The 15,799-nt window shown below is 48.6% G+C and overlaps 2 protein-coding genes across 3 annotated transcripts in view; both read right to left on the bottom strand.

Annotated features, from left to right (window-relative positions):
- The window catches only part of LOC309517947 (uncharacterized protein), a 75,068-nt gene extending 68,915 nt beyond the window's left edge, over window positions 1-6,153 (bottom strand). The window contains exons 1-6 of the mRNA XM_082197635.1: window positions 6,121-6,153; window positions 4,655-5,139; window positions 4,460-4,541; window positions 4,151-4,233; window positions 3,497-3,623; window positions 1,767-2,442 (exon numbers count right to left, since the gene is read on the bottom strand). Of these exons, the coding sequence (XP_082053761.1) occupies window positions 1,767-2,442; window positions 3,497-3,623; window positions 4,151-4,233; window positions 4,460-4,541; window positions 4,655-5,071 (1,385 nt within the window). The 5' untranslated portion in view covers window positions 5,072-5,139; window positions 6,121-6,153. The remainder of the gene's footprint in view (window positions 1-1,766; window positions 2,443-3,496; window positions 3,624-4,150; window positions 4,234-4,459; window positions 4,542-4,654; window positions 5,140-6,120) is intronic.
- A 2,454-nt stretch (window positions 6,154-8,607) lies between these two features.
- LOC309517975 (uncharacterized protein) lies at window positions 8,608-15,412 on the bottom strand. 2 transcript variants are annotated; one of them, XM_082197702.1, is made up of 6 exons: window positions 15,288-15,412; window positions 13,478-13,982; window positions 13,219-13,300; window positions 12,911-12,993; window positions 12,430-12,556; window positions 8,608-10,098 (listed from the first exon to the last, which is right to left on the bottom strand). In XM_082197702.1, the coding sequence occupies exons 2-6, from the start codon at window positions 13,889-13,891 to the stop codon at window positions 9,059-9,061; spliced, it is 1,746 nt and encodes a 581-aa protein (XP_082053828.1). In that variant the 5' UTR covers window positions 13,892-13,982; window positions 15,288-15,412; the 3' UTR covers window positions 8,608-9,058. The 2 variants fall into 2 exon arrangements, with proteins under 2 accessions (XP_082053828.1, XP_082053829.1); XM_082197703.1 differs by having other exon boundaries at window positions 13,490-13,982.
- Between the last annotated feature and the right edge of the window lie 387 nt (window positions 15,413-15,799).

The raw sequence follows: 15,799 nt of genomic DNA, 5'->3' as shown, positions 1-15,799 counted from the left end.
TGTCTCTCATCCTCTTTGAAAGCCATCCTAGTTGGCAGCTATCACCGCCTCCTGCACAGCAGCAAACTCCTAGAGGCCAAGGTCTGAAAAGCATTTGCCAAGCATCCCCCTCTGGGAATGACCATCCAAGTAGGACCAGTTCGGTCAGCCACTCCAGAAGGAGACAATGGTCAGTTGTATCGAAAGCCGCTGAGAGGTTGAGGGGAATTAACAGGGACAAGTTCCCCTGTGTCTCTCTCTTGAGAGAAGTCATCCTTCAGGGCCACCAAAGCAGTTTCTGTGCCCAAACTGGACCTAAACCCTGACTGAAATGGATGTAGAAAATCAGTTTCCTCCAAGAGCCCCTGGATCTGGCCCACAACCACCCACTCCAGAAGCTTGCCCAGGAAAGGGAGATGAGCAACCGGCCGGTAGTTAGCGTGGGAATGTTCAGGGATGCAGGAGAGGATATATTGTCTGATTATAGCCTTTCCAACTTGTGTTAACAAGTTCCACAATTTAGCAGAGTAACATTCCCCTTTTTAAACTCACAGCACATGCGTTTGCTCAGGCTCGCTAAAGCCTCTATAATAAGTTTCATTTGTAATGTCCCCTTTAGTCCCTCATAAAAGATAAGACACAACACAGTCTTCTGTAAAAGTATAAAGAGTTTACTCATTCACATTCTGTTCACAATTGGATCCCAGAAGGCAGCTTAGAAAAGTAATGTACACCTGGAAACTATCCCATAAGGAGACAGTCCCTTTGTCCTCTCTTGGATACAAGCCAAGAGGGCATTCTTAGGCTAAGCAGATGTTGCTTCTTTGATGAAAGTAGTCAGAGAGAGCCTGGCTGACCAGTCCTGCTCTTTGTTACCTGGGCAGGTGAGGTCACGCCCACCTCTAGTCACATGCAAACTGGGTGGGTGGGGATGCTTTGAGAGTGCAGGTGGAGGCCTTGAGATGGATGAAATGGCCCCAGCCCCACCAGATGCTTCATGGGACGTGAAATATTTATTCCAGGTGAAGCTCTTTCCACATTGCAAGCACTATTCGGGATTCTCCGTTGTATGAATTCTTTGGTGGAAAGTGAGATGAGACCTGCGACTGAAGCTCTTTCCACACTCTTGGCATTGAAATGGTTTCTCCCCAGTGTGAATTTTCTGATGTCGACGGACGTGTTTGCTTGTAGTAAACCTCTTCTTGCATTCCAAGCACTGATATGGTTTCTCCCCACTGTGAATTCTTTGATGGGAAGTGAGACTTGACCTCCGATTGAAGCTCTTTCCACATTCCAGACACTGAAATGGTTTCTCCCCTGTATGAATTATTTGATGGGAAGTGAGATGGTCATTCCGCCTGAAGCTCCTCCCACACTCTAAGCACTGATAGGGTTTCTCCCCACTGTGAATTCTCTTATGTTGTTGCAAGTCTCTTCTTGTAGTAAAGAACTTCTCACATTCCAGGCACTGAAATAGTTTCTCCCCTGTATGAATTCTTTGGTGGGAAGTGAAATCGGATCTCCATCTATAGCTCTTTCCACACTCTTGGCATTTAAATGGTTTCTCCCCAGTGTGAATTCTCTGATGTTGATGAAATAAATTTCGTGTAGTAAAGCATTTTGTGCATTCCAAGCACTGAAATGGTCTCTCCCCTGTATGAATTCTGAGGTGATAAGTGAGATTGTCCCTCCTGGAGAAGCTCTTCCCACATTCCACACACTGGTATGGTTTCTCTCTGCTGTGAATAATCTGATGTCGACGGAAGTATTTGCTTGTAGGAAAAGACTCCCCACATTCCAAGCACTTATATCGTTTCTCCCCTCTATGAATTCTTTCATGGGAAGAGAGATAGGACCTCCGACCGAAGCTCTTTCCACATTGCAAGCACTTATATGGCTTCTCCCCTTTATGAATTGTTTGATGAGAAATGAGACTTGCCATCTGACTGAAGCTCTTTCCACATTCCAAGCACTGATATGGTTTCTCCCCACTGTGAATTCTCTTGTGTTTATGTAAGTTACTTCTTGTAGTAAAGAACTTCTCACATTCCAGGCACTGATACGGCTTCTCCCCTGTATGAATTCTTTGATGGGAAGTGAGACTCTCCTTCCTGGAGAAGCTCTTCCCACATTCCAAACACTGAAAGGGTTTCTCCCCGCTGTGAATCCTCTGATGTCGACGGAAGCATTTGCTTGTAGAAAAAGACTTCCCACACTTCAAGCACTGATATGGTTTCTCCCCGGAATGAATTCTTTGATGGTCTTTGAGATGTGAGCTGTGATTGAAGCTCTTTCCACATTCCAAACACTGAAAGGGTTTCTTCCCAATAGGATTTATTTGATGGGAAGTGGCATGGGAGCTCTGACTGAAGTTCTCTCCATGTTCCAAATCTGGATGTGGCTTCTCCACTGTGAGGATTTTGTCGTGTTGTCCCTTGTTCTTAATTTCTAATTCATCACCATCTGCAACGAAGAGAGGAACAGATCAGAGCCCAAGAAAGAAACGAGTTCCCAGTTTTTGAATAATGCAAATGAACATTTGTGATAAGGGAAGATCTGAAGGGAGCTAGATGGGAAGTCTTACTGCAGAGTTCACTGCCTTTGCTGACTGACATCCACTGACATATTTATGGGAAATTCATATTCAAAAAGCCTGTTCTTTTCAGGGGTGAAATTTCTTTGGCTCAATCATTGAACCAACTCCATTTGCAAGGTCAGAACCCTATTTGAATATGAATTGGATTCTCTGTCTACCAATTACCTAGCGTCCAGGGGAGAATTAAATTGCTGTGTAATGACAGAATTCTAAATGGGTTTGGAAAATAGATCAAAAAAGCTCAAAACTAACTATTGGTGATTTCAAAAGATTAAAATGAATATATAGTTCTGAGACTCTGCCTTTAACTTCAAAGCTACACTGTTGATAAATATCCTTTCTCCGTTTGTTTTTCCTATGCAGAACGGACTGAAAACCGACGATAACTTTTTATAAGTGCAGAGAAGCGGAGATGGTCAAGGGAGAAAAACTAATAAATCATAATTAGTAAATCATAGCAAAAATAACACGGGATGCCTTTTGATTTTTGATGTGCCATAACCAGCAGCTAAGAGATGAAATGTGCAGAATGGCTTGAGAGGTTTGAGAGAGACTGCAGATTAGAGAATGGACAGAATCTGTTGGGGGGGAAACCTGAGACAGCAATAGATGAAGAAAAGTCCACAGATTTACAAATGTAAATAGGGAAGAAAGAAAGAAAGAAAGAAAGAAAGACGCTGTTCCTAAGCCAGAAGCTACAGTTTAGAACTGGATAGGGAACAACTGATTGGTTCAAAGGTTCAAAACACTCAGAAAGCCTATCCACATCCTGATCCTTGTGCAAAAAGGCAGAAGCGGAGGAACAATATCCACAGACAAAACAGTCCCTAGCCCTCCATGCAAGGTGAGCTGTGGGGGTGTGAGAATCCCAGGTTTTCCCAGAGAAATATCTATTGAATTCCAAAACAGAGGGAACTTTACCCAGAGAGATCATGGTCCTCCAAGTCTCCTCCATGACTTCTTTATGCAGAGGTCTCTGGGCAGGATCCAGCAACGCCCACTCCTCAGCCGTGAAATGAACAGCAACATCTTCAAAAGAAACTGAACCCTGAAAGAAAAATATCCTTCTCTTAGGCAGCATAAAGATTATTTCCTGCACGTTGCTCTTTTGCTTCCTGCCTGGATTGTTTTAATTGGATTGGTCTGCCGCACATTTTGATTATTGATGCTTATTTTAATGCTTTAATGGAGTTCTTTCATAGTGTATTTTAATGATGGGTATGAATCTTAGTGAAAATGGGTGGAACTCCACCTTGTTTTATTCAGATCAATATGTCTCTGCAAGCATTCCAGTTTGCCAAATGGAAGAATCCCTCTCTCCTCTCCCTGTGTGTTGTTCTGGGATGGAAAGACTCCCCAGATGTCCCAAAGACAATTTATCATGAATAATACTAGTGACATTCAGAGTTAAGGTGAAGGGGTTACTCTTTATCCTCAGCACACAAACCTTCATTAATGGCATTTTCAGCCTTTGTTAAGGGCAGCTTTGATAGAAAAGAGGGGATTCATTTGTCCCCAGAAACGCCCTGTCTCCCACCCCTCATCCTCCCTCCCCCCAAGGCTCCTTCCCCCCACCTGATCCGGTTCCTCAGCCGCTGCTTCCCCTCCACCAGGAGGAAGAGATGGAGGAGGAGGTCTTGCCGGCATCCTTCTTTCACCTGCGAGAGACAAAGGGAAGTGGGGAGACAGGAGTGCAGGATGCTTCTCTCAGAGGTACTTTCTGGCCTTTGTACTCATTTCATATTTTAGTTTTGTTTAAATACATCTTCTCTCCTTGGGGTTCTTGGCCCAGAGTGTCTTTCCCAAAACACTGAAAGAACCCACAGATGAGTTTGAGAATCGCCAGGATGTGACCCAACTAAGAAAAAACTCCTTTCTCCTCACCCAGTGGCCTCTCTCTGGTGTCCAATGGAGTCCTCCCTGCCCCAAAGGAATCAGGACCCATTTCTGCAGACAGATCCTTTTCCTGAAAGAGAAACAAGGATTCAAAAAAGAGAATGGGAAGAAGGGTTAGAAAAGGAAAAAGGATGAGCAATTTGGAGAGTTTTTTAGGATCTTCTCCCTCCGTGGAGCCCTCACCTGCTTCTTCTCCACCTGCTTCCTCTCCTCCGCCTGACTCAGGAGGAAACCTTCGGCCAGGGCCACTGCTTGGGAACTGGTCTCTGCTCCACATTCCCTCACCCAGCTCTCCATCTCCGCTGGAAGGACAGCCAGGAACTGCTCCAAGATCACCAGGTCCAGCATCTCAGCTTTCGTGTGCCTTTCTGGCTTCAGCCACTGATGGTCAAGGTGGTAGAACCGGCTGCAAACCTTTCGTGGTCCTTCAGCCTCCTGGTGACAGGACTGCCTCAACTGCTGGCTCTGCGCCTCTGAGCGAAGGGTGTCCTCCTCTCCCAGGATCTTCCGCCCAGAGCTTTCCCAGAATCCCCCACTGCTCCCAGTTTCCATAGCATGGCCTCTTCCTGCTCCAGGGCCATCTGAGTCTCCCTCATCCATCTTTAGGTGGGAATCCCCTTTTTCTTTGACCAAGTTCTGCTTGTCTCATTTAGAGGTGCTGGCAAATACTACAAAGGAAATATATTGTTCTGTTATGAAACTGGCACACGGTCAGCAGAAGAAGGAGGTCCCCTGAGCAAGTGTGGATGAGTCTTGCTAGGAACCAGGGCTGGACTGCACCACACGCCAGACTCCGAACTTTCTCTAAGAAAAAAAGGAAGAATGAAGAAGAAGAAACCCTCTTGCCCTCCTAGGGGGAAAGTGACCAGGCCAAAAGTGGAGGCAATGGAAGCGGTTTCTGTGAGTTGAATCAGCCTCGTGGCTCCTGCCTTTCAGTGCTTTCAGTCCAGGAATGAAATCAGCACTTTGTATCTCTACATCTCCAGACAGACTGATGGGGTGGGATCCCTTTTTCTCTGCTCTGAGGGCCAAATCCTGATCTGGCCAAGCCCCTGAGGGCCAAATGGGTGAGGCCAAAGTTATTATTGTGTTTTTAAGTTATCGGCTGCTCTGGTTGCTTACGGTGAATAGGGGGTAATGAATAATAATAAAAATAAAAATACTGTGTTGTAGCTTAGCCCCCCCCCCCCCGCTAGCTTTGTCTGGGGCTTCTTCTGGATCCAACACACTCACTGGGGGCTCAGGCGGCCTCAGTGACTAGCAGGATCCCTTTCCAGCCAGAGTCCTCCACGCTCTGGACCCCAGGAGGCCATGGCAGTGCCCTCTAGGCGGAGCTGCCCAAATGCAAAAGTGGCCGGGCTCCCTCTCTTGATTCATTATATTTCCATCTCCCCCTTTTCTCCAAGGAGCTCCAGGGGGCATCCATGGGCCCCCCCTCCTCACTGAAGCCCCACAACCTAGTTTTCCTGGCCCAATTCAAGGGGCTCACATTTGGTACCCCAAATATCAGAACATCTGCAGGACTGGGGTGCAAGAGCCCCCCCTCTCTCCCCCTGCTCTTCCTTCCAGCAACTGGACCCCCCCTGCATCCCGGGGACACCCCCCCTCTTCTTCCCATTGCACCCTTTGCAAGAAGAGCAAAGACTCACCGGCTCCCCGGAGGCGCCATGGATGCAGCACGTGCAGAAGAGAGAGACAAAGGCAGGGGGGAGAGGGAGGGGCTTGGGCTCGGGTGTTTCACCCCCCCAACCCAACCCCCAACGCCTTTATTTTCTCTCCTCTCTAGGAATCCAGCTCAATCCCTTTTAACCCTTGGCAAGCCAGCTCCCCCTCTCTCCCTCTCGTGTCCAGTGCCGGGGAGTTCCACAGGTGAACTCTGCCTTGCGTTTAATTTCATCTGTCCTGAATCTTCCAACATCCCGACTCCTTGAATGTCTTTGAGTTCCACTGTCAGGAGATGCAACTCTCCCTCCACTTTCTCTAGGCCAGGCTTGGCTTTACAAAATTAGGGGGGGGCTCAGTAATTAGCTAATTGGGAACCCCTGCTCTAAAGTCTAAAGAGCCCCAAAGGCTGCAACCTTTCTTCATAGCCAAGTCTGCCTTGATCATTTTGGCAGCCCTTTTGTGAACCTTTTCCAACTCCCCAAACATCCTTCATGAGGAGAGGCGACTGCGCCCCCCCTGAGGTTACGCCATGGATTTGTGACGGGGGGGGGGCTGCAGGGCTCTGTCCGGGGCCTGTTGTGGCTCCATCTGTGGATAAACGACTTGGATGGAGGAGTTGAGGGGATGCTCATCCAGTTTGCAGATGACACCAAACTGGGAGGGGCAGCTAATGGCACAGAATTACCATTACAGATTGGAGAACTGGGGGCAAGCTGACAAAATGAATTTCCATAGGCATGAACCAGATGCACAAATATAGGACGGGGGACATAGCAGTGCATGTGGAAAAGATCGAGGGGTCTTGGTGGACCCCCAGCTCCCCCTGAGTTCACAGTGTGATGCAGCTGAGAAGAAGTGAATGCTACTCTAGGCAACGTCCATAGAAGTCCAGTGTAATACAGTGTAAATAAATACGTAGTTTAGATCTACGGATGGTTCATTCTTCTTGCTGTGCAATGACAGAAGATTAGTGTGCATAAATCAAGTTGGTTTATGTCGCTGAAGGGGACACTGGAATGAGGGGACGCGCCATTCCAAAGTTGTGCTTACTGGGAGGATGCCCGGAAAGGCCAGGGAGACTGAGGGGTCAACCCCAGAGCATCATAAATCCCAACAGGAGTTCCGCTCCTTCCTCCTGGGCCGTGTCAGGAAAGTGGTGGTGGGGGATAAGTGTTCAGACCCCTGGGCTCTCACTTGTGGGGTGCCCCAGGGCTCTGTCCTCCCCACATGCTTTGTAATATCTACATGAAGCCACTGGGAGACATAATCCAGGGGTTGGGCTGGGTGTTCATCAGGATGCGGATGATACCCAGCTCTACCTCTCTTTTAAATCAGAACCAGTGAAGGCGGTGAAGGCCCTGTGTGAGTGGAGGCAGTTGGAGGACAGGTGACGGCTAACGGATTGAGGTTGAACCCTGACAAGACAGAAGTACAGTGGTGCCTCACAAGACGAAATTAATTCGTTCCGCAAGTCTTTTCTTCTTGCGAGTTTTTCGTCTTGCGATGCACGGTTTCCCATAGGAATGCATTGAAAATCAATCAATGCGTTCCTATGGAAACCGCTTGCCAGGCTGGTGGTGCGGAGAAGGGCTTTTCTCCCCACCGCAAGCCTTCGGAAGGCTCCTCCGAAGGCTGGCGGCGGGGAGAAAAGCTGCGCTTCCCTCTGTCCCGGAGATTTCCCTATGGGCTTTCGTCTTGCGAAGGAAGCCCATAGGGAAATTCGTTTTGCGAAGCGCCTCCAAAATGGAAAACCCTTTCGTCTAGCGGGTTTTCCGTCTTGCGAGGCGTTCGTCTTGCAGGGTACCACTGTACTGTTTTTGGGAGACAGGGCGGGCTGGTGTGGAGGATTCCCTGGTCCTGAATGGGGCAACTGTGCCTCTGAAGGACCAGGTTCGCAGCCTGGGAGTCATTTTGTCCATGGAGGTGCAGGTCAAGTCTGTGTCCAGGGCAGCTCCAGCTAGTACACAGGCTGAGACCCTCCCTGCCCATGGACTGTCTCGCCAGAGTGGTGCATGCTCTGGTTATCTCCCGCTTGGACTACTGAAATGTGCTCTATGTGGAGCTACCTTTGAAGGTGACCCAGAAATGACAACTAATCCAGAATGCAGCAGCTAGACGGGTGACTGGGAGCAACTGCCGAGACCACATAACACCAGACCTGAATGACCTACATTGGCTCCTGGTACATTTCCGAGCACAATTCAAAGTGTAGGTGCTGACCTTGAAAGCCCTAAATGGCCTCGGCCAAGTAGACCTGATGGAGCATCTCCACCCCCATCATTCAGTCTGGATACTGAGGTCCGGCTCCGAGGGCTTTCTAGAAGTTCCCTCACTGCAAGAAGCATAGTTACAGGGAACCAGGCAGAGGGCCTTCTCGGTAGTGGTGCCCGCCCTGTGGAACACCCCTCCCATTAGATGTCAAGGAGATGAAGAGCTACACAACTTTTAGAAGAAAACTGAAGGCAGCCCTGTTTAGGGAGGTTTTTAATGTTTGATTTATTATTATTATTTATATATATATTTGTTGGAAGCCGCCCCTAGTGGCTCAGGAAACCCAGCAAGATGGGTGGGGTATAAATATAACAACTACAACAATTACTACTACTAATACTACTACTACTAAAATCCCTCTCAGCCATGAATATCACTGGCTGACCTTGAGGACCAGGCACTACATCACAACATTGCCAGGGGGTTGGACTAGATGACCCTCAGCGTCCCTTCAAACACTACAATCTTATAAGTTATTTGATGGGAAGTGAAACTTTCATTCCAGGTGAAGCTTTTTCCACATTTCAAGCACTATTAGGGTTTCTCCGTCACATGAATTCTCTGATGGGAAGTGAGTGTTCGCTTCAAGGTGAAGCTCTTTCCGCACTCTTGGCATTGAAATGGTTTTCCCCCACTGTGAATTCTCTGATGTCACAGAAGCGCTCTTCTTGCAGGAAGGCCCAATGTGCATTCTAAGGACTGATACAGTTTCTTCGCTGCATGAATTATTTCGTGGGAAGTGAGATGGTCTTTCCTGCTGAAGCTCTTTCCACATTCTAAGCACTGATAGGGTTTCTCCCCTGTATGAGTTCTTTCATGTGAACTGAGAGTGGAGCGGTGATTGAAGCTCTTTCCACATTCCACACACTGATATGGTTTCTCCCCTGTATGAACTCTTTGATGGGAAGTGAGATAGGCCTTCATACTGAAGCTCTTTCCACATTCCAAGCATTGATATGGCTTCTCCCCTATATGAATTCTTTGATGGGAAGTGAGATAGGTCTTCATACTGAAGCTCTTTCCACATTCCAAGCACTGATAGGGTTTCTCCCCTGTATGGATTCTTTGATGGGAAGTGAGACTGACTCTGTGAATGAAGCTCTTCCCACATTCCAAGCACTGATAGGGTTTCTCCCCTGTATGAGTTCTTTGGTGGAAAGTGAAAGAGTCGCGTCGACTAAAGCTCTTTCCACATTCCAAGCACTGAAATGGTTTCTCCCCTTTATGAGTTATTTGATGGGCAGTGAGTCTGATGCTTTCACTGAATCTCTTTCCACATTCCAAGCACTGATAGGGTTTCTCCCCTATATGAATTCTTTGATGGGACCCAAGGGAGCGGCTATTATTGAAGCTCTTTCCACATTCCAAGCACTGATAGGGTTTCTCACCTGTATGAATACCTTGATGGGACCCAAGGGAGCGGCTATTATTGAAGCTCTTTCCACATTCCAAGCACTGATAGGGTTTCTCCCCACTATGAGTTCTTTGATGGTCAGTGAGATGTTGCTTTGTTCTGAAGTTCCTTCCACAGTCAGAGCACTGATACGGTTTATTCCCAATGGGATTTTGATGAGACATGGAATCAGAGCTGTTAGTGAGGTTATCTCCACATTCCAAAGACTGACATGGCTTATGCACTGTGTGGATTTTCTCATGGTTTCCCTTGCTCTTCATTTCTAATTCCTCAGCACCTAAAATGAAGAGAGAGATGAATTAGAGTGTCAGGATGATATGAAGCCCCCAATTATTGAACAATGCTCATTAGCGCTTGTGAGAGGAAGAACAGAAAGGATTTAGATGATGAGCGTAAGCAGTGCGCCCTTCCCTTCCTCTCTTGAGTTTTCTTTCTCCAGAGCAGGAGCCCAGGACCAGCTGCGTGTGTCAGGCACCCCCAGAGGTGCTTTCCTTGGGGAACCCTCTTGGCCGACATGCTGAGCTGCTTCTTCCCTTACATACAGAAGCAGGAGGAACAGCTTCGCGTGAAAAAGGCTCTGGAAGCAGGAAACCCTTTCTGAGAAGGAGAGAGTTGCAAGCGAACCCCCGGGGTGATCTAGTCCTATCCCCTGAAATGCAGGAATCTCAGCTTACACACCCAACCTCTGCTTGCAAAACTCCACTGATTCCTTCTGCAGAGGCAGAAGAGTCATCCAAGCTCTGCTTGAAGTCCTCCAAGGAAGGAGAGTCCTGCAATCCAAGGACTGAGTCAGAATCTCCTTTCTTGTAACATGAAGCCACTGAGCTTGGATCCTCCAGAGCAGCAGCAGAAAACTAGGTCGCTCCAACTTCCATGGGAGAGCCCCTTCAATACTGGGAAATCTCCCGATGTTACCTCCCATTCTGCCACATCCCAGATAAGTGGTGTCTAATGTCAAGAAGGTGACAGATTCAAGATGGGAGACGGTACATCCATCCCAGTAAACATCTTTAACTGCATTGGGCTTCTGTTTCGGGTCTGCGCCAGGAATGGATGACTCCTTCGACATCACAGGGAAAGGCAGATAAAGAGGATGGTGGGGGTTAAAGCATTCTCTGGATTCCTCTCAGGGCAGGGGAGGAACGGGACCTGTGGCCTGGCATTCGCTTCCCCATGGAAGACAGGCACTGGGGGCAGGAGCACTTTGTCTGCTGCAACCCCCCCCAACACCCCGTTTCTGGAAGCAGAGGTCATTCTATGAATTGGATGTTAATTGGCAATTAAAGTAAAGGCATGGACTGGAGGAGATGCAACTACAATCTGTGGTACATTCAGCTGCATGGATTTAAGGTTTGAACTGAGATAAGATATCATTGTGTGCGGGAGATGGTTGGGGGAGAGAATCCCTTGGTTGTTTATTTTGAGTTTTTCGCTTTACTTTTATGATATGGCAACCCTCTCAGAATGCAGGTTTAAGAAATATATACAAGTGAGGATGGAATAAGTTGGAGTAACATTAAGATTAACAAACAGCAACAGAGATTGTGTGTGATTTGAAAGGAAGGGGAAAGCGGGGAAGCTCTAGTGTTTGACTGGACTATGCTGGCAATATAGAGCCAACCCGCCACCCTCCACTTTTTATAGGTTTAAGAGGCTATTTTATTCAGCAAAGTGTGTATCAGAGGAAAGTAAGAGAAGGGAAGAAACTGGATACATCTAACAAGCTAATAAAGAAAGAGAAAGATTTCTTTACAAAAGTGGGAAATAAAGACATACTACAAGAGATAAAGACATTACCGATACAATACTCAATGCTTGCAAACCAATGCTTGTTCTCCTGCCCTCAATGCTTGCCTGGTCCTGGGACAAGGGGGTCAAGAATGCTTTCCAAAGACACAGAGTCTGTCAGCTGTCCCTCCCTAGTGTTTCTTCTTCCTGCTGTTCCTCTTCCAATATTTCCCCACTTCTTCCCTCTGCAGCCTCTGAACTATGACCGTCTGCAAACCACGGTTCTAAATCTATACTGTCCTCTTGCCCACGGGAAGGTTCAGGAGCAGGGGGGCAGCCCCCACCATTCCTCCTCAGTCCAGCCCCTGACAATAGGAGAGGGGGCAGTGATTCCTACAATTTGCATAATTCCATCAAGATCTTCCTGCCTCTTTCTCACCTTGCCCATCTTTGGTCATCCATTTTCCGTTTAACAACAAGGCGAAAGACTTGCGATCGTGAGCAATGATCTGAACCTAGACATCTCTGTCTCCAACCTGCCTTTACACCCCCTTGCCATGGGGTGGGTGGATCCCACTGGGGAGCTGAGAATCCTGCAATGAGCAACCCTAGATTTGCATGTATTGATAATGCCTGATGTGTGTGAACTCAGGATATTCCTGAATGCCTTTCAGGATGCAGACACCATGGGGGCTTTCGTGTCGTATTAGAGTTCTGTCAATCTCATACACAGATAAACCATATCATGAATTCAGATTAACACACATCTCCTGACACTCTAGGCGGCAAAGTTGAGATCCGTCAAAATCTGGGAGGTTTGTGATATAAAAATATTGACTGAATTTCAAAACAAGTATTATGACCAAACAGGGAACCTTACCGGGAGAGTTCATGATCCTCCAAGTCTCCTCCATGACTTCCTTATGCAGAGCTCTCTGGGCAGGATCCAGCAACGCCCACTCCTCAGCCGTGAAACAAACAGCAACATCTTCAAAATAAACATGACCCTAAAAGAAAAAAAAAGGTCCATTTCTTACACAACATAAAGATTATTTCCTGCACATTCCTCTTTCTGCCTGCATTGCATTAATCAGATTTGCTTGCTGCACATTTTGACTGTGGTTGCATAATTTAATGTTTTGGGAATCTTTCATGCTGTTTTTAGTGATGGGTATGAATCTTAGTGAAAATGGATGGAACTGTATGTTTATTTCTTCAAATCATTCTGTCTGTGCAAGAATGAGAGTTTTCCAGATTTGACAGAAGAAAAAAACAGGAGAGAGATTCATTTGCCCCCAGAAACGCCCTGGCTTCCCCACCCCTCATCCTTCCTCCCCCCCCCCCCGGCTCCTTCCCCCTACCTGATCCGGTTCCTCAGCTGCTGCTTCCCCTCCGCCAGGAGGAAGAGATGGAGGAGGAGGTCTTGCCGGAATCCTTCTTTCACCTGCAAGACAAAGGGAAGTGGGGAGACAGGAGTGCAGGATGCTTCTCTCAGAGGTGCATTTGGGAGTTTGTCCCCATTTCATTTTTTAGTTAGGGTAAAGTAGGTACATCTCTCTTTTGGGTTCTTGGCCCCAAGTGTCTTCCCCAAAACACTGAAAGAACCCACAGATTATTTTGAGAATCGCCAGAATGTGACCACACGGAGGAAATACTCCTTCCTCCTTACCCAGCGGCCCCTCTCTGGTGTCCAACGAAGTCCTCTCTGCCTCAGAGGAATCAGGACCCGTTTCTGAAGACAGATCCCTTTCCTGAAAGAGCAACAAGAATTTGTAATAGAGAATGTGGAGATGGGTTTGAGAAGGAATGGCTGGGACAAAAACTTGAGGGGTATCCAATGTCATTCCAAAAAAAAGGGATTGGATTTAGGGATCTTCTCCCTCCTGTTTGGAGCCCCTTGGGAGCATCCGGAGGAAAGTCTCTCTCACCTGCTTCTCCACCTGCTTCCTCTCCTCTGCCTGACTCAGGAGGAAACCTTCGGCCAGGGCCACTGCCTGGGAACTGGTCTCTGCTCCGCATTCCCTCACCCAGCTCTCCATCTCCGCTGGAAGGACAGCCAGGAACTGCTCCAAGATCACCAGGTCCAGCATCTCAGCTTTTGTGTGCCTTTCTGGCTTCAGCCACTGGTGGCAAAGGTGGTAGAGTTGGCTGCAAACCTCACGGGGTCCTTTGACTTGCAGGTAGCAGAACCAGCTGAACTGCCGGCTCTGCGCCTCTGAGCGAAGGGTGCCCTCCTCTCCCAGGATCTTCTGCACAGAGCTTTCCCAGAATCCCCCACTGCTCCCATTGTCAATGCCATTACCTCTCCCGGCTCCTGGGCCAGCTGAGTCTTGCTCATCCATCTTCGCTCTCAAGAAATCTCCAAAAGATCAGAAGGAACCCCTTGGGCCTCTGCCAAGTTCTGTCTGTCTGAAAGTGAGGTGCTGGCAAATTCTACAAAGAAAGACATTGTTCTGTTATAGAACTGATAGACGGGAAGGAGAAGGTGGTTCCCTGAGTAAGCGTAGATGAGTCTTGGAAGGAACCGGGACCCTGACTCTGAGCTTTCTTTAAGAAAAAAAGGAAGAAGGAAGAAGAAGAAATCATCTAGTCCCCCTACAAGGAACGTGATTTATCTGGCAACACCTTGAGGGTCAAGTGGGTGAGCCCAAAGTTCACGTGGGCAGGGCCAAAAAGAAAGTACAGTAGGATTCACCTTATTTCTGTGATTGTAAGTGGTTTTAAACTGTTTTTGTTATACTGTTGTAATGTTGAAATCTGCCCTAAAATCATAAGGATGGGTAATTAATTATTATAATAATTAAAGTAACAATAATGTGCCATAGCATAACCCCACCACCACATCTGCTTAGAGGTTCTCAGTAACTAGCATTGCCCCTGGCTAGTTTGCCAGCCCCAGTCTCTTTGGGACGAGAGGAGGAGGCCATGGTATTCCATGCTCTGGATCCAATGGGATCATTGCAATGCCCCCCATGTGCAAATGCCCTTGAAGGCAACTCAGAAACGGATGCAAAATGCAGTCCTCGGATTCTGGGCTGGGCTCCTTCTCTTTATTAATTTCATTCACTTCTGGGCCCAGTTCATAGGATTCACAGGATCCAAATATCTGAAGAAAGGCCTCCTTCGCTACACCCCCCCCTTGGGGGCTCAGGGGGGCAGAGGGGCCCTCTTGGTGGTTTCCCCACTCCAGAGCTTTGGGTGGCCAAAGAGAGGGCAGCCTGGTGGCGGTTCCTCCTGGGGAATTTCCTGCCCCCTTGCCTGCCCCACCCCACAAGCTTCTTTCACTGAACCCCAGAACTGCAGAGCTGGAAGGGGCCCTGGGCGTCATGTGACCCAACTCCCCGCAATGGAGGAATCTCAACTCGCACATCCTTGAGAGATGGACATCCAAACTCTGCTTAGAAACCTTCAGGGAAGCAGAGATTCCTGCTTTGCAGGGGGTTGGACTAGATGACCCTCGGGCTCCCTTCCAATTCTACGATTCCATGTTCCTATGATTCTCACAGGGGCCTGAATGGGAAGCCCCCCAGCCGGACTGGGGCGCAAGAGCCCCCCCTCTCTCTCCCCCCCCTGCGCTCCTTCCAGCAACTGGGACTCAGCAGCATCTCCGGGGAGACGAGAGCTCAGCCCTCGAGGATGAAGCGCCCAGGAGCCCCTCCTCTTCCCTGGACTTGGGGTCCCCCCTGCACCCCCTTCTCCCCACTGCGCCCTCTGGGGGGGAGACAAGAGGAGACTCACCCCAGGCAGAAGCTGCACGGGCGACCAGAGGCCCCTCTTTGGCCCCGGAGGTCCCGCCCCCTCGCCCCCTGTTTCCTGCCCCCTCTAGGAACCCGGCTCCGTTCCTCTTAACCCTTGGAATGCCGAGCACCCCACTTCTCCCTCCTTGCTCTGGAGGACCTGCCCCCTCCCGCAGGATTCCCGTCCGCTCTAGGAAGGCAGGTCACTTGCTTTTAACCCTTGGGACGCGGAAGATGTTCTTTTAGGGGTTGTTGTTGTTGTTGAGTCGTGTCCTGGACCAGAGCACGCCCGGCCCTCCTGCCTCCCGCAGTTGGGTCAGACTCATTTTATGGGTTAGGAAGACCTTCTTCCTATGGGTAGCCAGAAGCCGATCATTGCTGATCCAAGGCCCAGGTGGCCTCCCCCAGAGTAGAAGAGAGGAATGGGAGCCCGACGGAGAGAGGGAGGAATTGAAGAGCGGGTGGATATAGCAGACGACACAGAGATTTCTCCAAGTACAGTGGTACCTCGGG

The sequence above is a fragment of the Podarcis vaucheri genome (assembly GCF_965113315.1).
Source record: "Podarcis vaucheri genome assembly, chromosome: 13".
NCBI classification, from domain to species: Eukaryota; Metazoa; Chordata; class Lepidosauria; order Squamata; family Lacertidae; genus Podarcis; species Podarcis vaucheri.
The sequence above is the reverse complement of the archived record's forward strand: the minus strand, read 5'-3'. Positions and strand labels throughout refer to the sequence as shown.

Coding starts and splice junctions, on each gene's coding strand:
- LOC309517975 (XM_082197702.1), bottom strand. CDS start 13,891: ATGGATGAGCAAGACTCAGCTGGCCCAGGAGCCGGGAGAGGTAATGGC. Junction 13,301..13,477: donor GGAAGCAGGTGGAGAAGCAG/GTGAGAGAGACT, acceptor TTGCTCTTTCAG/GAAAGGGATCTGTCTTCAGA. Junction 12,994..13,218: donor CACCAGAGAGGGGCCGCTGG/GTAAGGAGGAAG, acceptor TTTGTCTTGCAG/GTGAAAGAAGGATTCCGGCA.